Below are 18,401 nucleotides of genomic sequence, written 5' to 3'. Positions count from 1 at the left end.
GACTCGTTGCATAAATGCATTTGTTCAATTCAGCAAAGTTTACAACTAAAAGCACTAACAATTTTTTCTACTTCAATCAATTTTGTTTCCATTATGAAATGTATTGAGAATGTATAAGTAATTTGTCAGTTTTACGTACATATATATGTATAGAAATTGTAATGTAAGCCTGAGAGTATTCACATCTTGCCTTTTAAATATTTTATGAAACCTTTTATGCTTCCTGTCATGCCCGCCATAAGTTTGTATGAGTAACATAACCGTAACAAACTATACAACATAAGTATGTATGTAGGTGCTTCCATAGCATTGACTTTAAACGCCGCAAGGACGATATGACGTGTCTGCCGCCTCAGCTCAGTCAACCTTGCACTCAACGAGAATTTATGTATGTACTACAATTCTGCCTGTTTGCGACGCGTTTCGTAGCTGTGTCATAAAAGATTTGTTGTTGGCAACATACTTTGCTGCTTATATTGAATTTTTTCCCTCTGAGTTTTCTATAGTAAGTTGGCAAGTAACCCAAGGAACTGTTCAGTGATACCTGTGTGAGCTTTCATACAATTTTATATGTCGGTATGTATGAATGTAAATATTTGTGGCACCTTCCGAATTCGCAAAAGCTTACTTTTATTATTAACGAATTTTTTTTTTATAGTAAGTATTCTTTGGATTGTCGCATAAAGGAAGACTACGATATCCACTGTGTGTTCTTGGAGACTCCTTGGAGGAGTAGCGAATATGCGGTTGGCAGCAGGCAATAGAATATATTTCATATCATAAAACACACACACACACACATGTAGGTATAATATATGAGTCCTGTTTAGCATGAAAGTGAGTATTTTTGCTTATATTTTTTCTTTTTTGCAAGCAGCGACGTTCAAGGCTTTCTTTAGAGCAAACCGAATAGAGGATGGGGTCTCCGCGGGCATCGTTCAAAAATATGCGGTGATGACGATACGGTATATCCTGCGGTCACATTGGCGCAGACATCTCTTTGTACGCATACAAAATTTGGCATAGGATCTGCTTACACTCATACACTCATGCGTATGAGGTGGACAAGGTGGATTTGCTGTGCCACCACAAATAAATACAGTTGTCAACAAAATAATAAGATTGCGCTAGTTTGAACAGTTTTGTCTAATTTTTATTTTTATTTTTTATGTAATGAAAACCTTATAAACTCAAATTTCAAACTTTGTGCAAAAATTTAGCAAAATTTCAAACTTTTTTTTCAAAATTTTTAAAAACTTTTCGAATACTCAGTTCTGTAGCCCATTCAATTTCAAGTTGTTGCTCATTCGCTTCCAAACAAAAATAAGTTTTATACGTTTTATGCCAAATTTTATGAATTTTCGGGAGTTTCATATAAAGTGTAAAACTTTGATTTATACGTATAATAAAAAAAAATCAAAACACACGAAGCAATCAGTATACTCACGATACTATGTAAATATAGTTTTTGAAATTTTAAATATATGATTAATTAAAAAAATTAAAAAAAAGTCAGTAAGTTCAATGTAGAATAACAACATGGGTACCAAATGCAAATTATGTAGAGTTTAGAAACATAAAATTTTTTGATTTAGAAGGATGAATAGGTATTGAAAATGCCCTTTTAATTAATTTTATTTTTTAACGTATGATTTATTTATTTATTTTTTTTCAAAAATAAATATTGCAAATTTTCAGGGATATTCAGGGAAAAAAATTTTAAAGGACATTTTATATATATATTTTTTTAATTCTACAGTTTTCTCTTTTATTTGATACCCATATGGTTATTCAATATTACACTGAGTTTTTCAAATAATTTTTCCTTTAAAACATTAAAATTTTCCTTAAAAAAAAATTCCGACCTCAGAGAGAAAAACTAAAAACGCAGTTTTACAATATTTTTTGCTGTCGCGAGGTATAATGAACTAAATACATACACATATTTTCATAAAAAAAGTAATGAAAAAAATTATTCATGAAAAACATTGTGAATATTACTATATTAGAACAAGGTGTATGCTAATTTTTGACTCGTGACTGTATAAAAGAGTATAAGTACATATGTATGTATGTATGTACATATTTGTTTACTTAGAAAAATTTATTTCGCATAAATTCACTTCACTTGCTCGTTAATGTTTTCGTCTTCATTTCTTCAGCTGCCAGTTGTGTTTCTTAGTAAAATAAACTCACGCGAAAGGTATGAGGCTGTAGAGAGACCACGAAAGGAAACTTTGCTACTCGTACATATGTACATACATATGTATGTATGTATGTATATGCCATTGAGTTTGGTGCTGTGCTTGTTGAGTGAAGAAGGGAGTTGCAGCTAAATCAAGGCATATTCTGTTGCCAAAAGAAGTGCCGCACTCTGCAAGTGACGCACTTCTCCCTTGTTTATTTCGGTGATTTTCTATGCTCCTGCTGCGTCCTACTCACTCTTGGGTTGTGGCAGGCAGCAGCATGGCTGAAAGCTTTGCGCCAATGCGATGAGTATGTCTGATTATGAAGTAAAAAAATACTCATAAATAACAGTACGGCAAAGTTTAATAACTTCGAAAAGTGCAGTGAGATTAAAGGCCGATCAGTTTGTTAAATTTCTAACCGCAACTAATTCCGAAGTTTTAATACGTCACCCATCCATCCGGCTTGATATAATTGAAGGGACAAAATAATCTCCCCTCAGGTGTTGCTACAGTGAAAGACGCCCGAATCAGGAAACTAAAACTAACTCCACCACCAACTCCCTGCCCTCCTTTAACAAGCCTCGATATAACAAAATCAGAGTAACAACATCGGTGGAAAATTTTTTTATATGTAGATCAGGTTAGGGGCTCGAAAGTGAGTCCATCAGAGTGGTAGTATGCGGCTCTAAGCACTCGTGCACCCGGCATTCGGGGGAAACCATTTTTAATGACGCTAATCCTAATTTCGTCTCGTGTAGTTTATTCGCGCTAATAGCTAAAGCGCTGAAACGATTTCGAGGTGAATTATACTGATGCCTGAAGAATTAATTTGTTCAAGTTATATATAGGCCGACTTTTACCTTGATAACACCGTGCGATCAAAAACTAAAAATTTCAAAACACATAAAACAATCAATATACTCACGAAACTAGCGGCCAAATATAAAAAAAAAAAAACAGTGGTGTCAGTTTTTCTCTCTGGATTCAAAACATGATCCAAACAATTCAGTGCAGTGTAGTAATAAAATATTTTTGGTTCACAAGGTTTTTAATTTTATTTTGATTTTTTATCCAACAAAGTTAGAGAGACGAAATTTGAGGATATGGTCGTGGTCCTTAAAATATAATTTCTTCAAAAATATATATTGAATTTTTTTTTTGATATTCAAGGAAACCATTTTAAAATAACATTTTCAATACATTTTTTGCTCGCTCCACCAAAAAAAAATTTTATCTTTTTCAATTCTACGGAATTTTCTCATCTTTTTAATCTACATTGCACTGAATTAAAAAAAAATAATTAATACATCATGTTTATGACGTCAGAGAGAATAACTAAAGACAGTATTACTATATTTACTATCCCCTTGGCTCCTAATTTCACTCATACGCATGATTTTTTTATGCGTAATATTTACTGCCACTTGATGTAATATAGCCGGCAGATGGCGCAGGCACGTCAAAGTCACCAATGTGAGTTAGAAGAAGAAACAACAAAAAACTAAATATTCCATTCAGAGAACGTGAGTTTTCGGTTAAATTCCGGTTATTTTCGGAACATAGTCTTAATTGTTAGGTAATAGAAGGAAGATTAAGTTCAAGCTATTTATACGGGAAAACTTGATATATAAATGTACTTTTCGCACGTTTTGAATCGGATGTAAAAAAAAAAAATCGAAAAATTGTATGCAACAGAAAATGGTTATCTCATCTACGTAGTACAAAAGTCGTCACAATGCTTCAACCAACTTAGCTCCAGAGTTGTAAAAAGTGCTTTGAGTAAGATAGAAAAGTACATATATCAGACAGCGATACCAGTTCCGCGCAGTCATGAGATCAATAGAGCTTTGTGGCGATGGATTAAAGAGCTTAAGTTAAAAGCTTTGGCAACACATAATTAAAGCCAATCCGAAATTTTGTTTTGAAGGTCATGTTTTGTTCCTTTCTTTTATTAAGTTTGGGTAAAAAAGTTCTATGATCATATAGTTTTTATAATGAAGTTTTTTTTTCCGGATAAAAGAAATAATGCTCGCATTCACCTCAAATATCAAAGTTCGCTTAGCATTCAGCGAACAACTACAAGCAAGCATTGGTTTTTTCCAAACAGCTGCAGCACCATTATTTACAAAAACATATTCTTTCTAATCAGCAAACCAAAAATATGTCAGCGACAGGTCGCTCGCAGGCATCCTTTTATAAAAAACGTAAATGAGTAGAAGCTTTTAATAATCTAAAAAATGCACGATAAGCTTCACCAAATATGCCGACCGACAGCTTATGCGAATTGATTTGACCCAACTTAAACTCAAATAGATGCATAGCTAAGTACTTATTACGAAAAGCAGTAACCCCCAACCACCAATACGAAAGATTCAAAAAAGGTCACTCGCTTTTCGGCCGAAATTACTAAGCAGGCTACGTACAGGAAATTAGGATAGAGAAAAGTGAGATAACCCGTTTTTTGAACACAATACTGATGGAATTGAATCAAACAATGAAAATTGCTGAAACTAAAAGCTGTCTTTGTGACGTGTATTTCCTTTACATGCTCAAAAATACAAACGCACAACAATTCTGGTATAGGTATTTAAATTCAACGCCCAGCCGCTTTCCCAATCACTACAAAGCCGCAGCTGACAAATTCTAAAATAAAGCTTATGCATATTTGTTTACCCTTAGTTATTGTTGGGATTTATTCTGGACACATGTGTATGGCATAAATACAAAGAGTGACTTCACATACAGGTAGATATGCACGCATTGAAGGGACACGAACGAACTAACCACAACCTTAGTAAATAATCATACAAGTGTAAGCATTGATGTGACCGTAATTTAAGCACTTTTATGGGTTAAATTGTTGTCAACTAGGGAGTTGATTTGTTAAAACTTTTACACAAATTGATTGCAGAAACACCAACGATGACCAAAGCTGCAGGGGAGTAGAGTCCAACGAGCAGATAGATACCTTTATAACTTTTGAAACTTTCTAAATATATGCAAACAAAAGTTACAAACATATGTGCACACATATTCGTGAATACTTACGCACTTACATGGCATGCGTGGGAATACCGTTTTTGAAATGAATAAATGAGATTAGATATGTACAACAATGCTGCATACGATTTCATTGTTCGAGCTAAAGAGTTCGTCTGAATCACTTCCTTTGCTTTGTTACTTATGTACGTACATACGTTTGTGTAAGGACTTGTTAAGAGTTTTCCGAAAACCCTTATTTATTAAATTGTCAATCAGTAATAAATTACTGCAGCTTTTAATTTCTATGAAAAAGCTACAATTTTGCGTTTGTGTGTATTTTATGTCTTGCAAAATCTGCTTATTTTCCACAATTTACATAAATAATTTAGTAAGCGAGTGGAAAATTCAAAGTTTTTATAGACAGTGGGTGATTGCTCTTTGTATAATAAATTAATGTAATGGGTAACAAAAAAGGATCAGTAAATAAGCGAAATTCTGAGCTGCCAGAAAAGCAAATAACTAAAAAAAAAAATAAACAATTAAGTGATAAAAACAAGCAAAAACTACTTTAAAAGAAAAATTAAAACAATGTAATTATGTGAATGAAAGACAAAAGAAAACTAAATAAATACATGTATTAGAAAAAATAAAAGAAAGTTAAAGAAGGATTCAAAAGATTAAAAAGACATTAAAAAATACAACTATAATAACAAAATTAAATAAGACGGATTAAACAGAATAAAAATTGAAAAACAAATAAAAAATTAAGAACCAACAATAAATTAACTAAAAGTAAAAATTAATAAATAAAATTAAAAATATAATATAATATATACTGAAAGAACTCTGATGAGGGAATGTAGTGATTGCCGAAATGGCTATCACTTCAACCATTTTTTTCAAGTTATTGCTGCTTTTCCACAATAAGTTTTTCATTAAAAACGGCCTCAAGCTCAATAAAAATTGTTGAAGAAATATAAAAAGTAACAAGTAATTTTTAGCAAAAAAACCGACTTCAACTCTCATATGAAAAAAAAAAAATACATATATATATATCTCATGATCCACTGATCGGATCTTAACCAGATTAGTATGGGACCACCTCTGAGACACTACCTTTCCGATCGAAGAATTATCGAAATCGGTTGACGTGGTCCAAAGTTACGCGGTAACATACATAAAAAAAAAATAAATAAAATATTCCGACGAACTGATAACCTCATCCTTTTTTGGGTGTCGGTTAAAAATATTAATATAAAGAAATAAAGAAAGTTATTAGAATTAAAAGATTTAAGAAGATTAAAATAAGTTTTAAAAAATTTTAAAAAGATTAAAATAAACTAAAAAATTTAAATATTATAAACTTTTAAAAAACAAAAAAAAAACTTAAAAGCAATAAATAATGAATTAAGAAAATTTAAGGTAAAAAGAAGTAAAAAAATAAATATAATTTAAAAATATTAAAAACTAAAAAGAAATAAGATATTAGAAAATAAATTTTTAAATTTCGATTTCATTCTCTTAATGTGGAAATTAAAAACGAACTAAAACTAAATTATATATGTACATATCTGTTTTAATTCTTGTCTCCATGTATGCAAATTGAAAATTCTGTCCGATGGGACCTGATTACCTGATTTACAAAAAATAAAATTTTTTATGGAATAAAATTTAACTACACCAAATTGGGTCTTGTCCGGGGTGAGCCCGATATTAGTCGCAATGAAACATTAAGGGCCGTTTTCACCATGTTTGGTTAACACTAATCGCCAGTCGGCCTTAAAGAGCGTTTTGACCATCTCTACGCACTACTCTACTTGATTCAATCAAAATTCTAGACATTTTTATTCAGCATTTGTACAGCAATAAGAATCCATTCGCCCTGAAGGCGATCAATTAAAGCCTGATATGAAGATGATCTCATCTTCGACCTTCTCATATGGCCATGTACTACGTGGCACACATGGACGCGTTTAGTATGTATGTATGTATGTATGTATGTACGTGTGTACATTTGTTAAATGTGTTTAAATATATTTAACGATGACGGAGCACTTCATACGATTTTGTATTTAAATATCATGGCAAAGTACTTGAATTAGGTATTTACTTAAACTTTATATTTAAATTTTTATAAAAGAGTACGTTCAGATCATACTGCCACAGATATGTATGTATGTACATATGTATGCACATAACGATTGCGTCACCCAAACGATAACAGGAGAGCTTTCTCGGTTTTGTTTTCAAGCAAAATTTTCTTTCAAGGGATTGAATTACAACCAGCGCTATAAAAACAAAGTCGAATTTCTACGTTTATATTTGTTTACCAGGTGTGGTTGTCATAGCATTTAAAAAGTAGTAAATTATCTCTTTCTTAAGTTGATAAAACTCCCAGTGAGAATGAGTTTGTATAAATTCTCCATGATGACGTTGCCTACGCCTTGTGTTAGCACAATAAATGCAATGAATATGCTGCATATTTATTAGGGTGGTCATTAAAAATATCAACATCATGAGGCACCCGCGTATTTTGTTCTACGTACAAAATAAAAACAAATTTTTTTTTTAAATGTTGGGGACGCTACCAGGGTTTGAAAAAAATTTATTTTTTATCGCAAAAATTCAACAAAATTTTTACTCTGACTAGCTGTAACTCAGGGAGCTGATGAATTTACTAGCATATGAATAAGTTTCAATAATATATGACACTTTAATTTAGAAAAAATATTATTATTATTTTTTTAATTTTGAAACTTTCGTGTATGTTTTTACTTTGTACGTAGAACAAAATAAATGAATGCCCCATACAAAATTTAGATGTTTAAATATTTTCGGACCACCCTAATACATACATATGTATACTAAAATAGCGCGATGTCAAGATTATTCTCTACTACATATGGAACTCAGTGTATAATTCACGAGAAAATAAAGTCTGATCAATTTTGTTAGTCACTGCATCCACATTTATCTGATCCTTTCTTTCATATACTTCGGCGGAGTTTCACCCACTTCTTATTTATAGCCTTGACATTTGTTTGCATTTCTTTAACTCTTTTGACATGTTCTTCGTTCATTTCGCACCAAACTAAAGAGCAAAACGTAAAAAAAAAATCAAAATATACATACAAATGTTTACAAACAAATCAAAGTAAATCTACTCAGCAGTGAAAATTACAAAGCTAATAATTCATCTGTGAAGAATGGATTTGGTATTAATCGTTCCAAGAGAATTGGTATTTTGTGAAGAAACATATAGTGTGAACCCCCAAGTGGGACTATGACTCCAACTCCCGTCAAGTGTATTTAACTCCTATAAATCTTCATCTAATAAACCCCTTCGACGCACTCTAACGAAGCTATAATGCGAATCGATGTATAGGCCACATATTTGGTGCCGTAAGTGTTCTAAACCTGTTTCTGGAAAAGCTGAGACTCATAGACTACAGCGCTCCTCTACTCGTTAGACAAAAAGGAAAGGCGCCGAAAACCTCAGTTAAAGTTTGACTTAAATTTTTAAAACGAACAATAGCTTAAGAGTAGACTCTATTTAAATCTTCCAAGATAAATTAATACTATCTATGTGATCTATAGTATTACGACGTACGACGACAACCAATGTGCCAACAAATGATGTATTTTGGAACGAATTTAAATCGTCCTTTAGAATTGGAGACAAACCGGTTTCCGCGAAGAGACAGCTCTTTTTTCATTCTTTCTGTTTTCAAATCCCAACGGTAATAAACTACCTCTTAAGTAGCTGTTTAAGACGTGAGTACTAGGGTGTTCGATTGTTCGCCTCTTTCTAAAACCGGTTTTCGAGTTATTCGAAAAATTTTTATTCAAAAAAACTGGTTCACGATCTAGAAATTAGGAAAAAAAAGGATAACCCGGTTTTATTTTGCATAGTTTTCATACAGTGAAAATGCTTATATTGGTATGAAGTCAAGACCAAAAATTACAATAAAATTATTAAGTCAATATGGCTTTTATTTAGAAAAGAGCAAAGCAAAATAAGTACAAAGTTTTTTTTTTTTTTTAATCAAAAGTAAAACAAACAAAAATCAGTGATAAACTCACTTTTGGTTATATTTTTTTAATAATATTTTGCAATCTTCTGACTCTCTTCGGATTCGAGTAGTGCTCTTTCCGCCGTCACCGAGTGCTTAGATGCCCCTACTGCCGCTCGGGAGGTTCATGATTCAATTTCTTGTCCCAGTAACACCAACATACATAGTTGTCGCCCAATGGCAGAAAATGATGAACATCCGAGTGTACTTCTGCCGTAAAAAAATCAGAACACAAATTGGAAGAGAAGCTCGGTCAAACACATAGAAAGCGTTTAAGTGCCGAACATTCATTTATTGGAGTCGAATGAGATATACTGTTCATCCCCAAATAACCTTGGATATAATTTTAAAAACTATTTAGAGATTTCCCTTAAACTGGAGAAAGCTTGAAAAACTTCTAAAAACTCGAAACTTTTATTGAGAGGTCACGTTAATCAGGTTTATTCGATATAGGAATAATCAAGATTTAAAACAACCGCCTAGAGATATTCCAAAAAACTGATGGAAACCAGTTAGGAATAACCGAGTCAATCAGGAAAGTGGAGCGTAAAAGAATCAGGTAAAAAAAATCTGAATTGAAGGAGATTCCATATCAAATCACAGGGCATACATATCTGGCGAGATTTCGATATGAAATGGTCCAAACTACAAACAAAACTCAACAGTCCTTCAATCAACAAAGTAGTTGGTATCACAACTGTACACTGATTGAAAGATTTACAGGGTAAGAAGATGGGCTTTCCATTCAATAAATTTTTCCATAGCTGAGTTGCCTAAAATTTTGGTGGCTCCCTTTGCAAATTCTAGGCAAGTATGTATTAGTTCATAAATATTGATATTTCTATACTAGTACTTAGGAGAAATACTCGAGTACCTTCCCCAAGTAATGAGTATTATTTACCCTGAGTATACTTAAGAAGCTACTAGGTGAGTATCGAGTAAAAAGTAGAATCGAATACGTCCCAGCGATATTTTAGACAGCATCGAGTAGTATTTTCGACTATTCATGAATCGGAATATTTTTTAGCTAGTTAGGCCTTTTTCTACGAAGTATTTTATACCTAACTGTATATGTTTGCTAGCATATCTAACGACTGATTACTACTGTCTATTTATCTTTTCTCGCACTTCGTGGTGAAATGCAATATTTGTACGAGATAAAAATAATAATACACATCTAATCTTAAGTGAAAACAAGTGATAGTTGGAGTTAGCTTCACCTACTATAAAAGTCTAAGATTATTTGGCAATTCGAGTTGTTCCACGCGAGTTTGTCGGCGACAGTGATGGGGTCCACAAAACGGAATTTCATCATAATTAATAGAATGAATTAACACAAAAATTGTGTTACAATAACAATTGAGTCTTTTATTTACAAGGATAACGATACTTTCGAACTGATTTTACGAATAAGGGAAGTGTTAACGCATTAGGTGTAATTTTAAGGAATAATTCGAATCATCATGCTGCTTAAGCTTTGCAATAGTTCCGAAGGCGTATTCCGCAGCGAATTTCGCAAGCAGTTGTTGGCGACCTTGAGTGGTGAGTACAGTTAGCAGATTATTGAAATTCTCGAACGATTTTTTGCTGCCTATAGAGCGCAACAAATATTAAGGAATTTAATGAACTTATGTTCTATCGCACCTCCTTCGCCTAGTTACCATTATCACCTATTGCAACGGCATCAGCCTTGGTTGGTTCGCGCCCATGGTAACTAAAATACAGTCGCCAATCGAAACGCCACATGACTTTAGCGCATCCGTGGAGGAGGGTTCCTGGTTGGGTGCCGTGGTATGCGCTGGTGGCGTTACTGGCAACATAGTTTACGGTCTGCTTTTGGATCTCATCGGGCGTAAGCTGTGCATATATTTACTTGCCGTACCACATATAGTAAGTTTGGCTAAGGCTATATAAAAACACTAGGCGACAAATGAAAGTGTACCTCCTTTTCTAATATAGTATTACTTATTTTCATGAAAAATTTTTTGGATTAATTATTTATAAAAATATAGTTCTACAGTAATACAAACCATATAAAGTTCAAAAAATTCTAAAAAATTTCGTCAAAAATTTAAACTTTTTATTCAGAATTTCTAGGATATTTTCAAGTACTTATGCAGTTTTGTGGCCCAGTTGTGAAGGGCCAGTTTCAAGTCGCTAAAAATTACCGTTGATTTTTTTAGAACTTTTTTTTGGTCGCAATTTATTTCTATATTGGAAGAAACCCGTACACCCTCCGCAAAAAAAATTAACACTAAAATCGAATGGGCTACAAAACCGCGTACTCGAAAATTTACTAGAAATTCTGAATAAAAAATTGAAAGTTTTATGAAAAGTTTTTTGAATATTGTGAACTTTATATAAAGTATGAAACTTTGATTTATATATCGTCGGTCCCTACGAAGAGTAGCACATTTCACTATTCGCGTGGAAGACTAGCACATTTCACTATTTGCGTGGAAGACTAGCACATTTCAGATTTTTGCGTGGAAGACTAGCACATTTCAGAATTTTGCGTGGAAGAGTAGCACACTTCAGATTTTTGCGTGGAAGAGTAGCATATTTCACTATTTGCGTGGAAGACTAGCACATTTCAGATTTTTGCGTGGAAGACTAGCACATTTCAGATGTTTGCGTGGAAGAGTAGCACATTTAAACTAAATCATAAAAGCATAATTTATATTGGAAATTCAAGTGCTTATTTTATATTTGTGTAATTCTATTATAAAATTCATAAAATTCCGACGGTATATCCTATGATTCCTTTGATTATTTTTGTCGCATTTGCTACTATATAACGAATAAACACAATTTATTTTTATATGAAAGAAAACCGCAACAACGGAAATTTTTTAGCCACTTGAAACTTGCACGTTGTTGCAATAAAATTGAAAGGGCTTTAATTCTATATACTCAAAAAATTCTTAGAAAAAAATTATTTGACATTTGGATGAAAATTTTTAGATTTTTTTAGTTTTCTATAAAGTTTTAAATTTGGGTTTATATCATGATTCAATAATACAAGGTTGTGTAATTTGTGACAGCTAAAATTTGACACTCCTCTATCTAGATTTGTATTTTGGAAGTAGGAGAAAGGGGAAGAATGTGATCGCATTTTGCGAAAACGGTAGTAGAATGGTACTACAAAAAGTACGCAAAGTATACAATTAGAAGTAAAATGTGTATTATTAATTCTATGCGAATTTGCAATATATTTGGTGTTTTAATGGGAATACTAAACAATACATAAAAATATGCATTTTCGAATTAAGTTCTTCGTCATTTCCGGGAACAAATCTAGAATGCCGACCGTTCAGCTATGCAAAAACTATAAATGCGGATCAATAGAACTTTTTATGCTCATTTCAGCCATGCCAAAATTTGGCGCAAGTAAAAAATGAAGAGGTTCTAGAAGGTTAAAGTTCAGTTTTTAGATATTTTAAATGTTAATATCTTATGTAATTTATAACCAATTAAACAGCTAATGACGTCACCATAAAGGTCATTAATTTGTTCTTCAGCTGATGTACATAATTTATAGCTTTTTGTATTTTTAAACCAAAACCACTAAAAATCCAAGAAATATTATTTTTTCATGAAATAACCTTTTTTGAAAAAACTGCATAATTAATCGTAAAGAATTTTATATAATTTAGAAAGTACAAGTTATTATCTTTAATTCGATATTACATACTTTATCATGATCTACTTTTGGGTTTCAACAATTTAGTGATAATAAAAAATACAAATAAACCTCTTATATCTTCTTTTTTTACCAGTGACAAATAAATTTGGTATCGTTGAAATCAGCGTAAAAAGTTCTATCAATCGGCATGTTTGGTTATTTTATAGCTAAACGGTCGCTATTCTACACTTGTTCTAGAAAATTACGCAAACCAATGTGACGCCAACGAATATTTAGTATGAAGAATTTTTGGTTTTACTACTAATATCACTAGAAACTCTAGAGTAAGCAACATTATGCACAAGTAAAGGAGCCGATTTTATGTGTGGGAGCGAGAAGACTGTTTTATTACAAAACCTTTCTATTATTGAATCATGGGTTTATATGGACTTCTTCAGAGAATGAACTTTATTTTAATGAAAATTCTTAAAAATAAGTAAATAAAAATAAGTGGAAAACAATATCACTTTGAAATGAGGTGCTTTTGATATGACTGCATGTACATTAGGGTGGTCCAAAAACAGTAGTCGGAATTGTAATGCTCTCACTCCCTAGGATTGTTGTATATAGAAAAGTGTACCGATATTTTTTTTTTAAATCAAAAAATATTTAGTGGTCGTTCAAAGCGCTCAAAGTTTTCCCTGTATTTTTGTATGGGAAAAAACAACTTTTCGTAGAAATGGTATAGAATTTTTGAAAATCAATATTTTTCGATCAGAAAACTCTGGTTATTTTCAGGAGACTTTCAATAATAATACGCAATTATTTATTTAACAATTTTTTAATACTAACGATTTTTTATTTGTCCCCCATTGCATTTTTCGGGGTTTTTGGGGTTTTTGGCGGACCTACAAATTATAGTTGCGATGAAAAAAGGTTAAGTAAACAATTGGGTATTATTATTGGGAATACTGCAGCTGAAAAAAGTTTTCCGATAGAAAAATAGTTTTTTTGAATTATATACCATTTCTACCAAAAGTGTTTTTCCCCATATAAAATATGTACATGGGAAACTTTGGGCGCTTTGAGCGACCTCTAACTATTTTTTCGGTATAGAACAATCTTGGGGGGTGAGAGCATAAAAATTCCGACTTTACTTTTTCACATGCATTTTTGGACCACCCTAATGCACATATATGTTTCTCGTATTTATAAATAGATTCCCTGAGGAAGACGCGAATATGCGTCCAAACGAGTAGGAGGAAAATAAACGTTTATTCTTGTTGTAATAAAATACCGAAAAGCTCCATACACAACATTAAACTCTCAGCTTAGTCGAGGAGAAATAATTATTACATACACGTATGTTTGGTTTTTGTACGGCTGCTAGTACCACTTTATATGAATTCGCTATTCTTCTACGCGAGTATCTGAAATGTGCTACTCTTCCACGCAAAAATCTGAAATGTGCTAGTCTTCCACGCAAATAGTGAAATGTGCTACTCTTCCACGCAAAAATCTGAAATGTGCTACTCTTCCACGCAAAATTCTGAAATGTGCTACTCTTCCACGCGAATAGTGAAATGTGCTAGTCTTCCACGCGAAAATCTGAAATGTGCTACTTTTCGACGCGAATAATGAAATGTGCTAGTCTTCGACGCGAAAAGTGAAATGTGCTAGTCTTCCACGGTAATTTGAGATGTGCTACTCTTCGTTGGGAGCGACGATATATACTTTATATTATAGAACGAACTATTTTTTCATAAATAATTGATTCAAAATTTGTTTTTATTAAAATACACTTTCACTGTCGCCTAGCGTATATGCATCACCATTTGAAAAAAAAAACAATTATCATTTGTACAAAAAATATTAGTGCTTTTGGATACTAGTCTATTTTGCGCCAAGCATTGAATATCTCTATGCCGCGCGCTTCGCCTCTGGCATGACTGGTGGCGGCACATGGGTGGTCATTCCCATCTATATCGGAGAAATCGCCGATCCAAGGTTAGTTGCGCTTCTTTTATTTAAGCTTATTAAATACTTTACTCCTCATTCTTACACCAAACATAAATAGCATACGCGGTCGCCTCACTTCACTATTTACGCTCACGCTCAACGCCGGCATGCTTACCGGCTACATACTAGCCTCTTATGTACCCTATCATTGGATACCAATCGTGGTATTACCATTGCCGGTGCTATTTCTTCTAATCGAATTCTACTTGCCCGAAACGCCATCATACCTTTTGCGTTGCGAGCAGGAAGCGCTTGCGGAGAATTCACTAAAATTCTATATGAATTACAAAGCTTCAGCTAAGCTTGAAATCGAGCAATTCAACATGAAATTTGCCGAGTTGAAAAACGTGATGAAGAAGCAAAACACGCAAGCGAATGCGGTCACAATACGCGACTTCTGTAAGTTTAGTTAAATTTAATTTAAGATATCTCTATTAAAAATAAAAAAATAAAAAACAAATCATAATGACGCTCATTTTCACTTTCGCAGTCACCAAACGCGCGCTTAAATCTATAAGCATTGGCATCACATTGATGTTTATCTACACTTTCAGCGGCACCTTTGCCCTGCTCAGTTACATGTCGAGCATATTTGCGGCAATCAAAACAGATGTACATCCCGATACGAATACTGTCATCGTTGGTGTGGTGCAAATTGTCGGCGCATATATGGCCATTAGCTTGGTGGATCGTTATGGCCGCAAAATTTTACTCATGACCTCCACAGCGGCCGTGGGTATTTGTCTGTCCTCTTTCGGCATGTATGCTTACTTAGCTGAGAAAACTAGCGTAGATCTAACGGCGTATCGCACATGGCTACCAGTCATGCTTGTGGCGCTTATTATACTCACTGCCAATATGGGTCTCCTACCTGTGCCTCCGGTTGTGATGGTGGAGGTACAGCAAGCAAAGGTAAGCAACATGAAAGCTTGAAATAATATATGACCCTAAAATTATTCTATATTTTTTTTTTTACTTTTTCAGATCCGTTCAAAGGCTGTATCCTTCTGTGTGACAATATCGAGCGCTTTAGGCTTTGTCATGTTGAAAATCTTCCTGCCATTTCTGCATGCTTATGGCTTAGCGGCAACAATGTGGGCTTGCGCGTCATTTGCTGCTTTTGGACTACTCTATGTAACTCTATTCGTGCCAGAGACTAAGGGAAAGTCCATGAATACAGACGAGGAGAAGTAAAGACAATGATTGAGAATATAATTTCTACCTGCACATATTGCACGCGCTCTTCCAAAGAGTATAAATATTTGCATTAATTAATCGTAAGAGGTTATTTATGCAAACAAATCTATCTAATTTTATTTTAGATCTGCCTCTCTTGAAGAGGGTGTGCGATGTATATATGGTTAATTGATGTAAATATTGCTTAAGATATTGACGTCCCAGAGACACATTGAAGCGAACCTTTTCACAATTTCGGAATATCTAAATAAATCACTTCTTTTTGAATATGTTATAATTTGGTATTGAACAATAACAGCGAAAGGATTAATTGTTCACATTCTCATTTTTGAGTTAAGTTTTTTAAGAGCTCTTACAGAAAAAAAACTGAAAAATTCATATAAAATGATGTTCAAAAAATGAAAAAGATTACTCCTATAAAATTTTCTTAAGTCAGTTTACACTTCTCATGAAAACTATGTTTGAAAAAAAAACCGAATTATCAATCCCCCTAGAACATACATAAACATGTTTGTACATATTTGTAATCGCTTAAAATTGTTTAACAAAATTGTTATTTAATTGAATTTATTATACATTTTGCTTTTTTTAATTTTACTTAAATACTATTCATCCGTTATACATACTTAATTTTTAATTTTTTGAGTTTTGAATTTTTAGTTTAATTACGAAAAAAGTAAAAGATTTTAAAATAAGAGGTTTCAAAAAAAAAAGGATTCACAAGTCGAAAAATTAAAAATAAAACATAAATAGTAAAGGCAATTTTTCAAATAAGCTAATATCAAAATTTTTTTGCTCGTTCTAGTTACTTCACCTTGTATAACTCGGCCATGTTTAATCCAAATATTAAAAAGGAAGACGAAAAAATTAAATGTTCATGTTTTCCGCTTAAAAAAAAATATATTTCGGCATTATCTCACTGTCCTATCTGTTCATCAACCTAAATGAGCTATTGCTGCGCCTAAAAGTATGCAACCTAGCATGCTGGGAATTCTTAAACACCTTATAAAATAATTAAGTTGTATAGTTGCGTTTAGTTGTTGGTATCCCTAAGCAAGATTATCGAAAATATTTACATAATAGTGCAATTTCAATGGCAACGAAACGTTCTACTTCTGTGAAATTTTAAAAACCTTCGTTTATTTTTACAATTAAATGGACAATTAAAAGAGTAACCCTTACTAAGCGCCAAAATTTCAATCAACTATACTTTCTTAAGCCAATAATTTCACTCAAAATAATCTTGGAGGCTGAACTCCGAACTTTGGCTTAACTTTATACATTAAAACTCAGTTAACAATGAAGGCTTAAAACATCGTAGATATATACCGCGCGTGTCACATAAAGCGTCTAAGTGGAAACGACTGGGCTGACCCTACGACCTGGCAAAACAAAAACAACAAACAACAACAACGGAAGTATAATTCAATGATTTTAAGTGGAAATGTAAACAAAAGGAACTTTTACAAAATTTCGTGTGTTTCTGCTGCAGTTGTTGTTGTTGTTGTAGTTAACGTGGGACAATGCAACAATTTCATGTCTGCATTTACATATATACCTACGTACATACAGTATCGGTCATATCTATAGCACGCCATTTCAAAGTGATATTGTGTGCCACTTATGTTTATTTATTTATTTTTAAGAATTTTCAATTAAAATATAATTCTTTCTCTAACAAAACCCATATAAACCCAAATTTAACAATTTGTAGAAAACTACAAAAAAGTGCAACAAATTTTCATATAAATTTCAAACTTTTTTCACCGAAGTGTTTGAATTTTTCTGAATACACAGTGTTATAGCCCAATCAATTTTAGTCTGATAATGTGCAAGTTTCAATGGCTAAAGGTTACCGTTGATTTTTTAGAATTTTTTTCGCCAAAGGTGTTGCGGTTTCCTTCCATATACAAATAAATTGAGTTTATTCATTATATGGAAGCCAATGCGACAAAAAAAATTCTAAAAAATTAACGGTAATTCGTAGCCACTTGAAATTTGCACATTATCAGACTAAAATTGCAGGGGCTAAAAAACTGTGTACTCAAAAAAATTCATACACTTCCGAGAAAAAAGTTTGAAATTTAGGTGAAATTTTGTTGCACTTTTTTGAAGTTTTCTACAAATTGTTAAATTTGGGTTTATATGGGTTTTGTTAGAGGAAGAATTATATTTTAATTGAAAATTCTTTAAAAATAAATAAATAAACATAAGTGGCACACAATATCACTTTGAAATGGCGTGCTATAGATATGACCGATACTGTATATTCTATTTTATTTAGCGATTTTTGTTTGCTAAAAGTGAAAAGTTTTT

The 18,401-nt window shown here is 32.6% G+C and overlaps 2 protein-coding genes across 2 annotated transcripts in view; one reads left to right on the top strand and one right to left on the bottom strand.

Moving 5' to 3' along the window:
• Positions 1 to 18,401, bottom strand: part of LOC118735543 (centaurin-gamma-1A) — a 387,419-nt gene that overhangs the window by 282,183 nt on the left and 86,835 nt on the right. The window lies entirely within an intron of this gene.
• LOC118735547 (facilitated trehalose transporter Tret1-2 homolog) lies at positions 10,708 to 16,082 on the top strand. Its single transcript, XM_036465355.1, has 6 exons — positions 10,708 to 10,786; positions 10,902 to 11,134; positions 14,746 to 14,876; positions 14,947 to 15,287; positions 15,379 to 15,800; positions 15,873 to 16,082. The coding sequence occupies exons 1-6, from the start codon at positions 10,708 to 10,710 to the stop codon at positions 16,080 to 16,082; spliced, it is 1,416 nt and encodes a 471-aa protein (XP_036321248.1).

The sequence above is a fragment of the Rhagoletis pomonella genome, unplaced genomic scaffold (genome assembly GCF_013731165.1).
Source record: "Rhagoletis pomonella isolate Grant_MI unplaced genomic scaffold, Rhpom_1.0 Rhpom_scaffold_00003, whole genome shotgun sequence".
Lineage (NCBI taxonomy): Eukaryota > Metazoa > Arthropoda > Insecta > Diptera > Tephritidae > Rhagoletis > Rhagoletis pomonella.
Note: the sequence above shows the minus strand (reverse complement) of the source record. Positions and strands in the feature narration are given on the sequence as shown.

What these genes read in the sequence shown, in the direction of transcription:
- LOC118735547 (XM_036465355.1), top strand. Translation starts at nt 10,708, where the DNA reads ATGCTGCTTAAGCTTTGCAATAGTTCCGAAGGCGTATTCCGCAGCGAA. An exon ending in GGAGAAATCGCCGATCCAAG is followed by an intron (nt 14,877 to 14,946) that starts GTTAGTTGCGCT and finishes AAACATAAATAG; the next exon opens with CATACGCGGTCGCCTCACTT. An exon ending in TGGAGGTACAGCAAGCAAAG is followed by an intron (nt 15,801 to 15,872) that starts GTAAGCAACATG and finishes TTACTTTTTCAG; the next exon opens with ATCCGTTCAAAGGCTGTATC.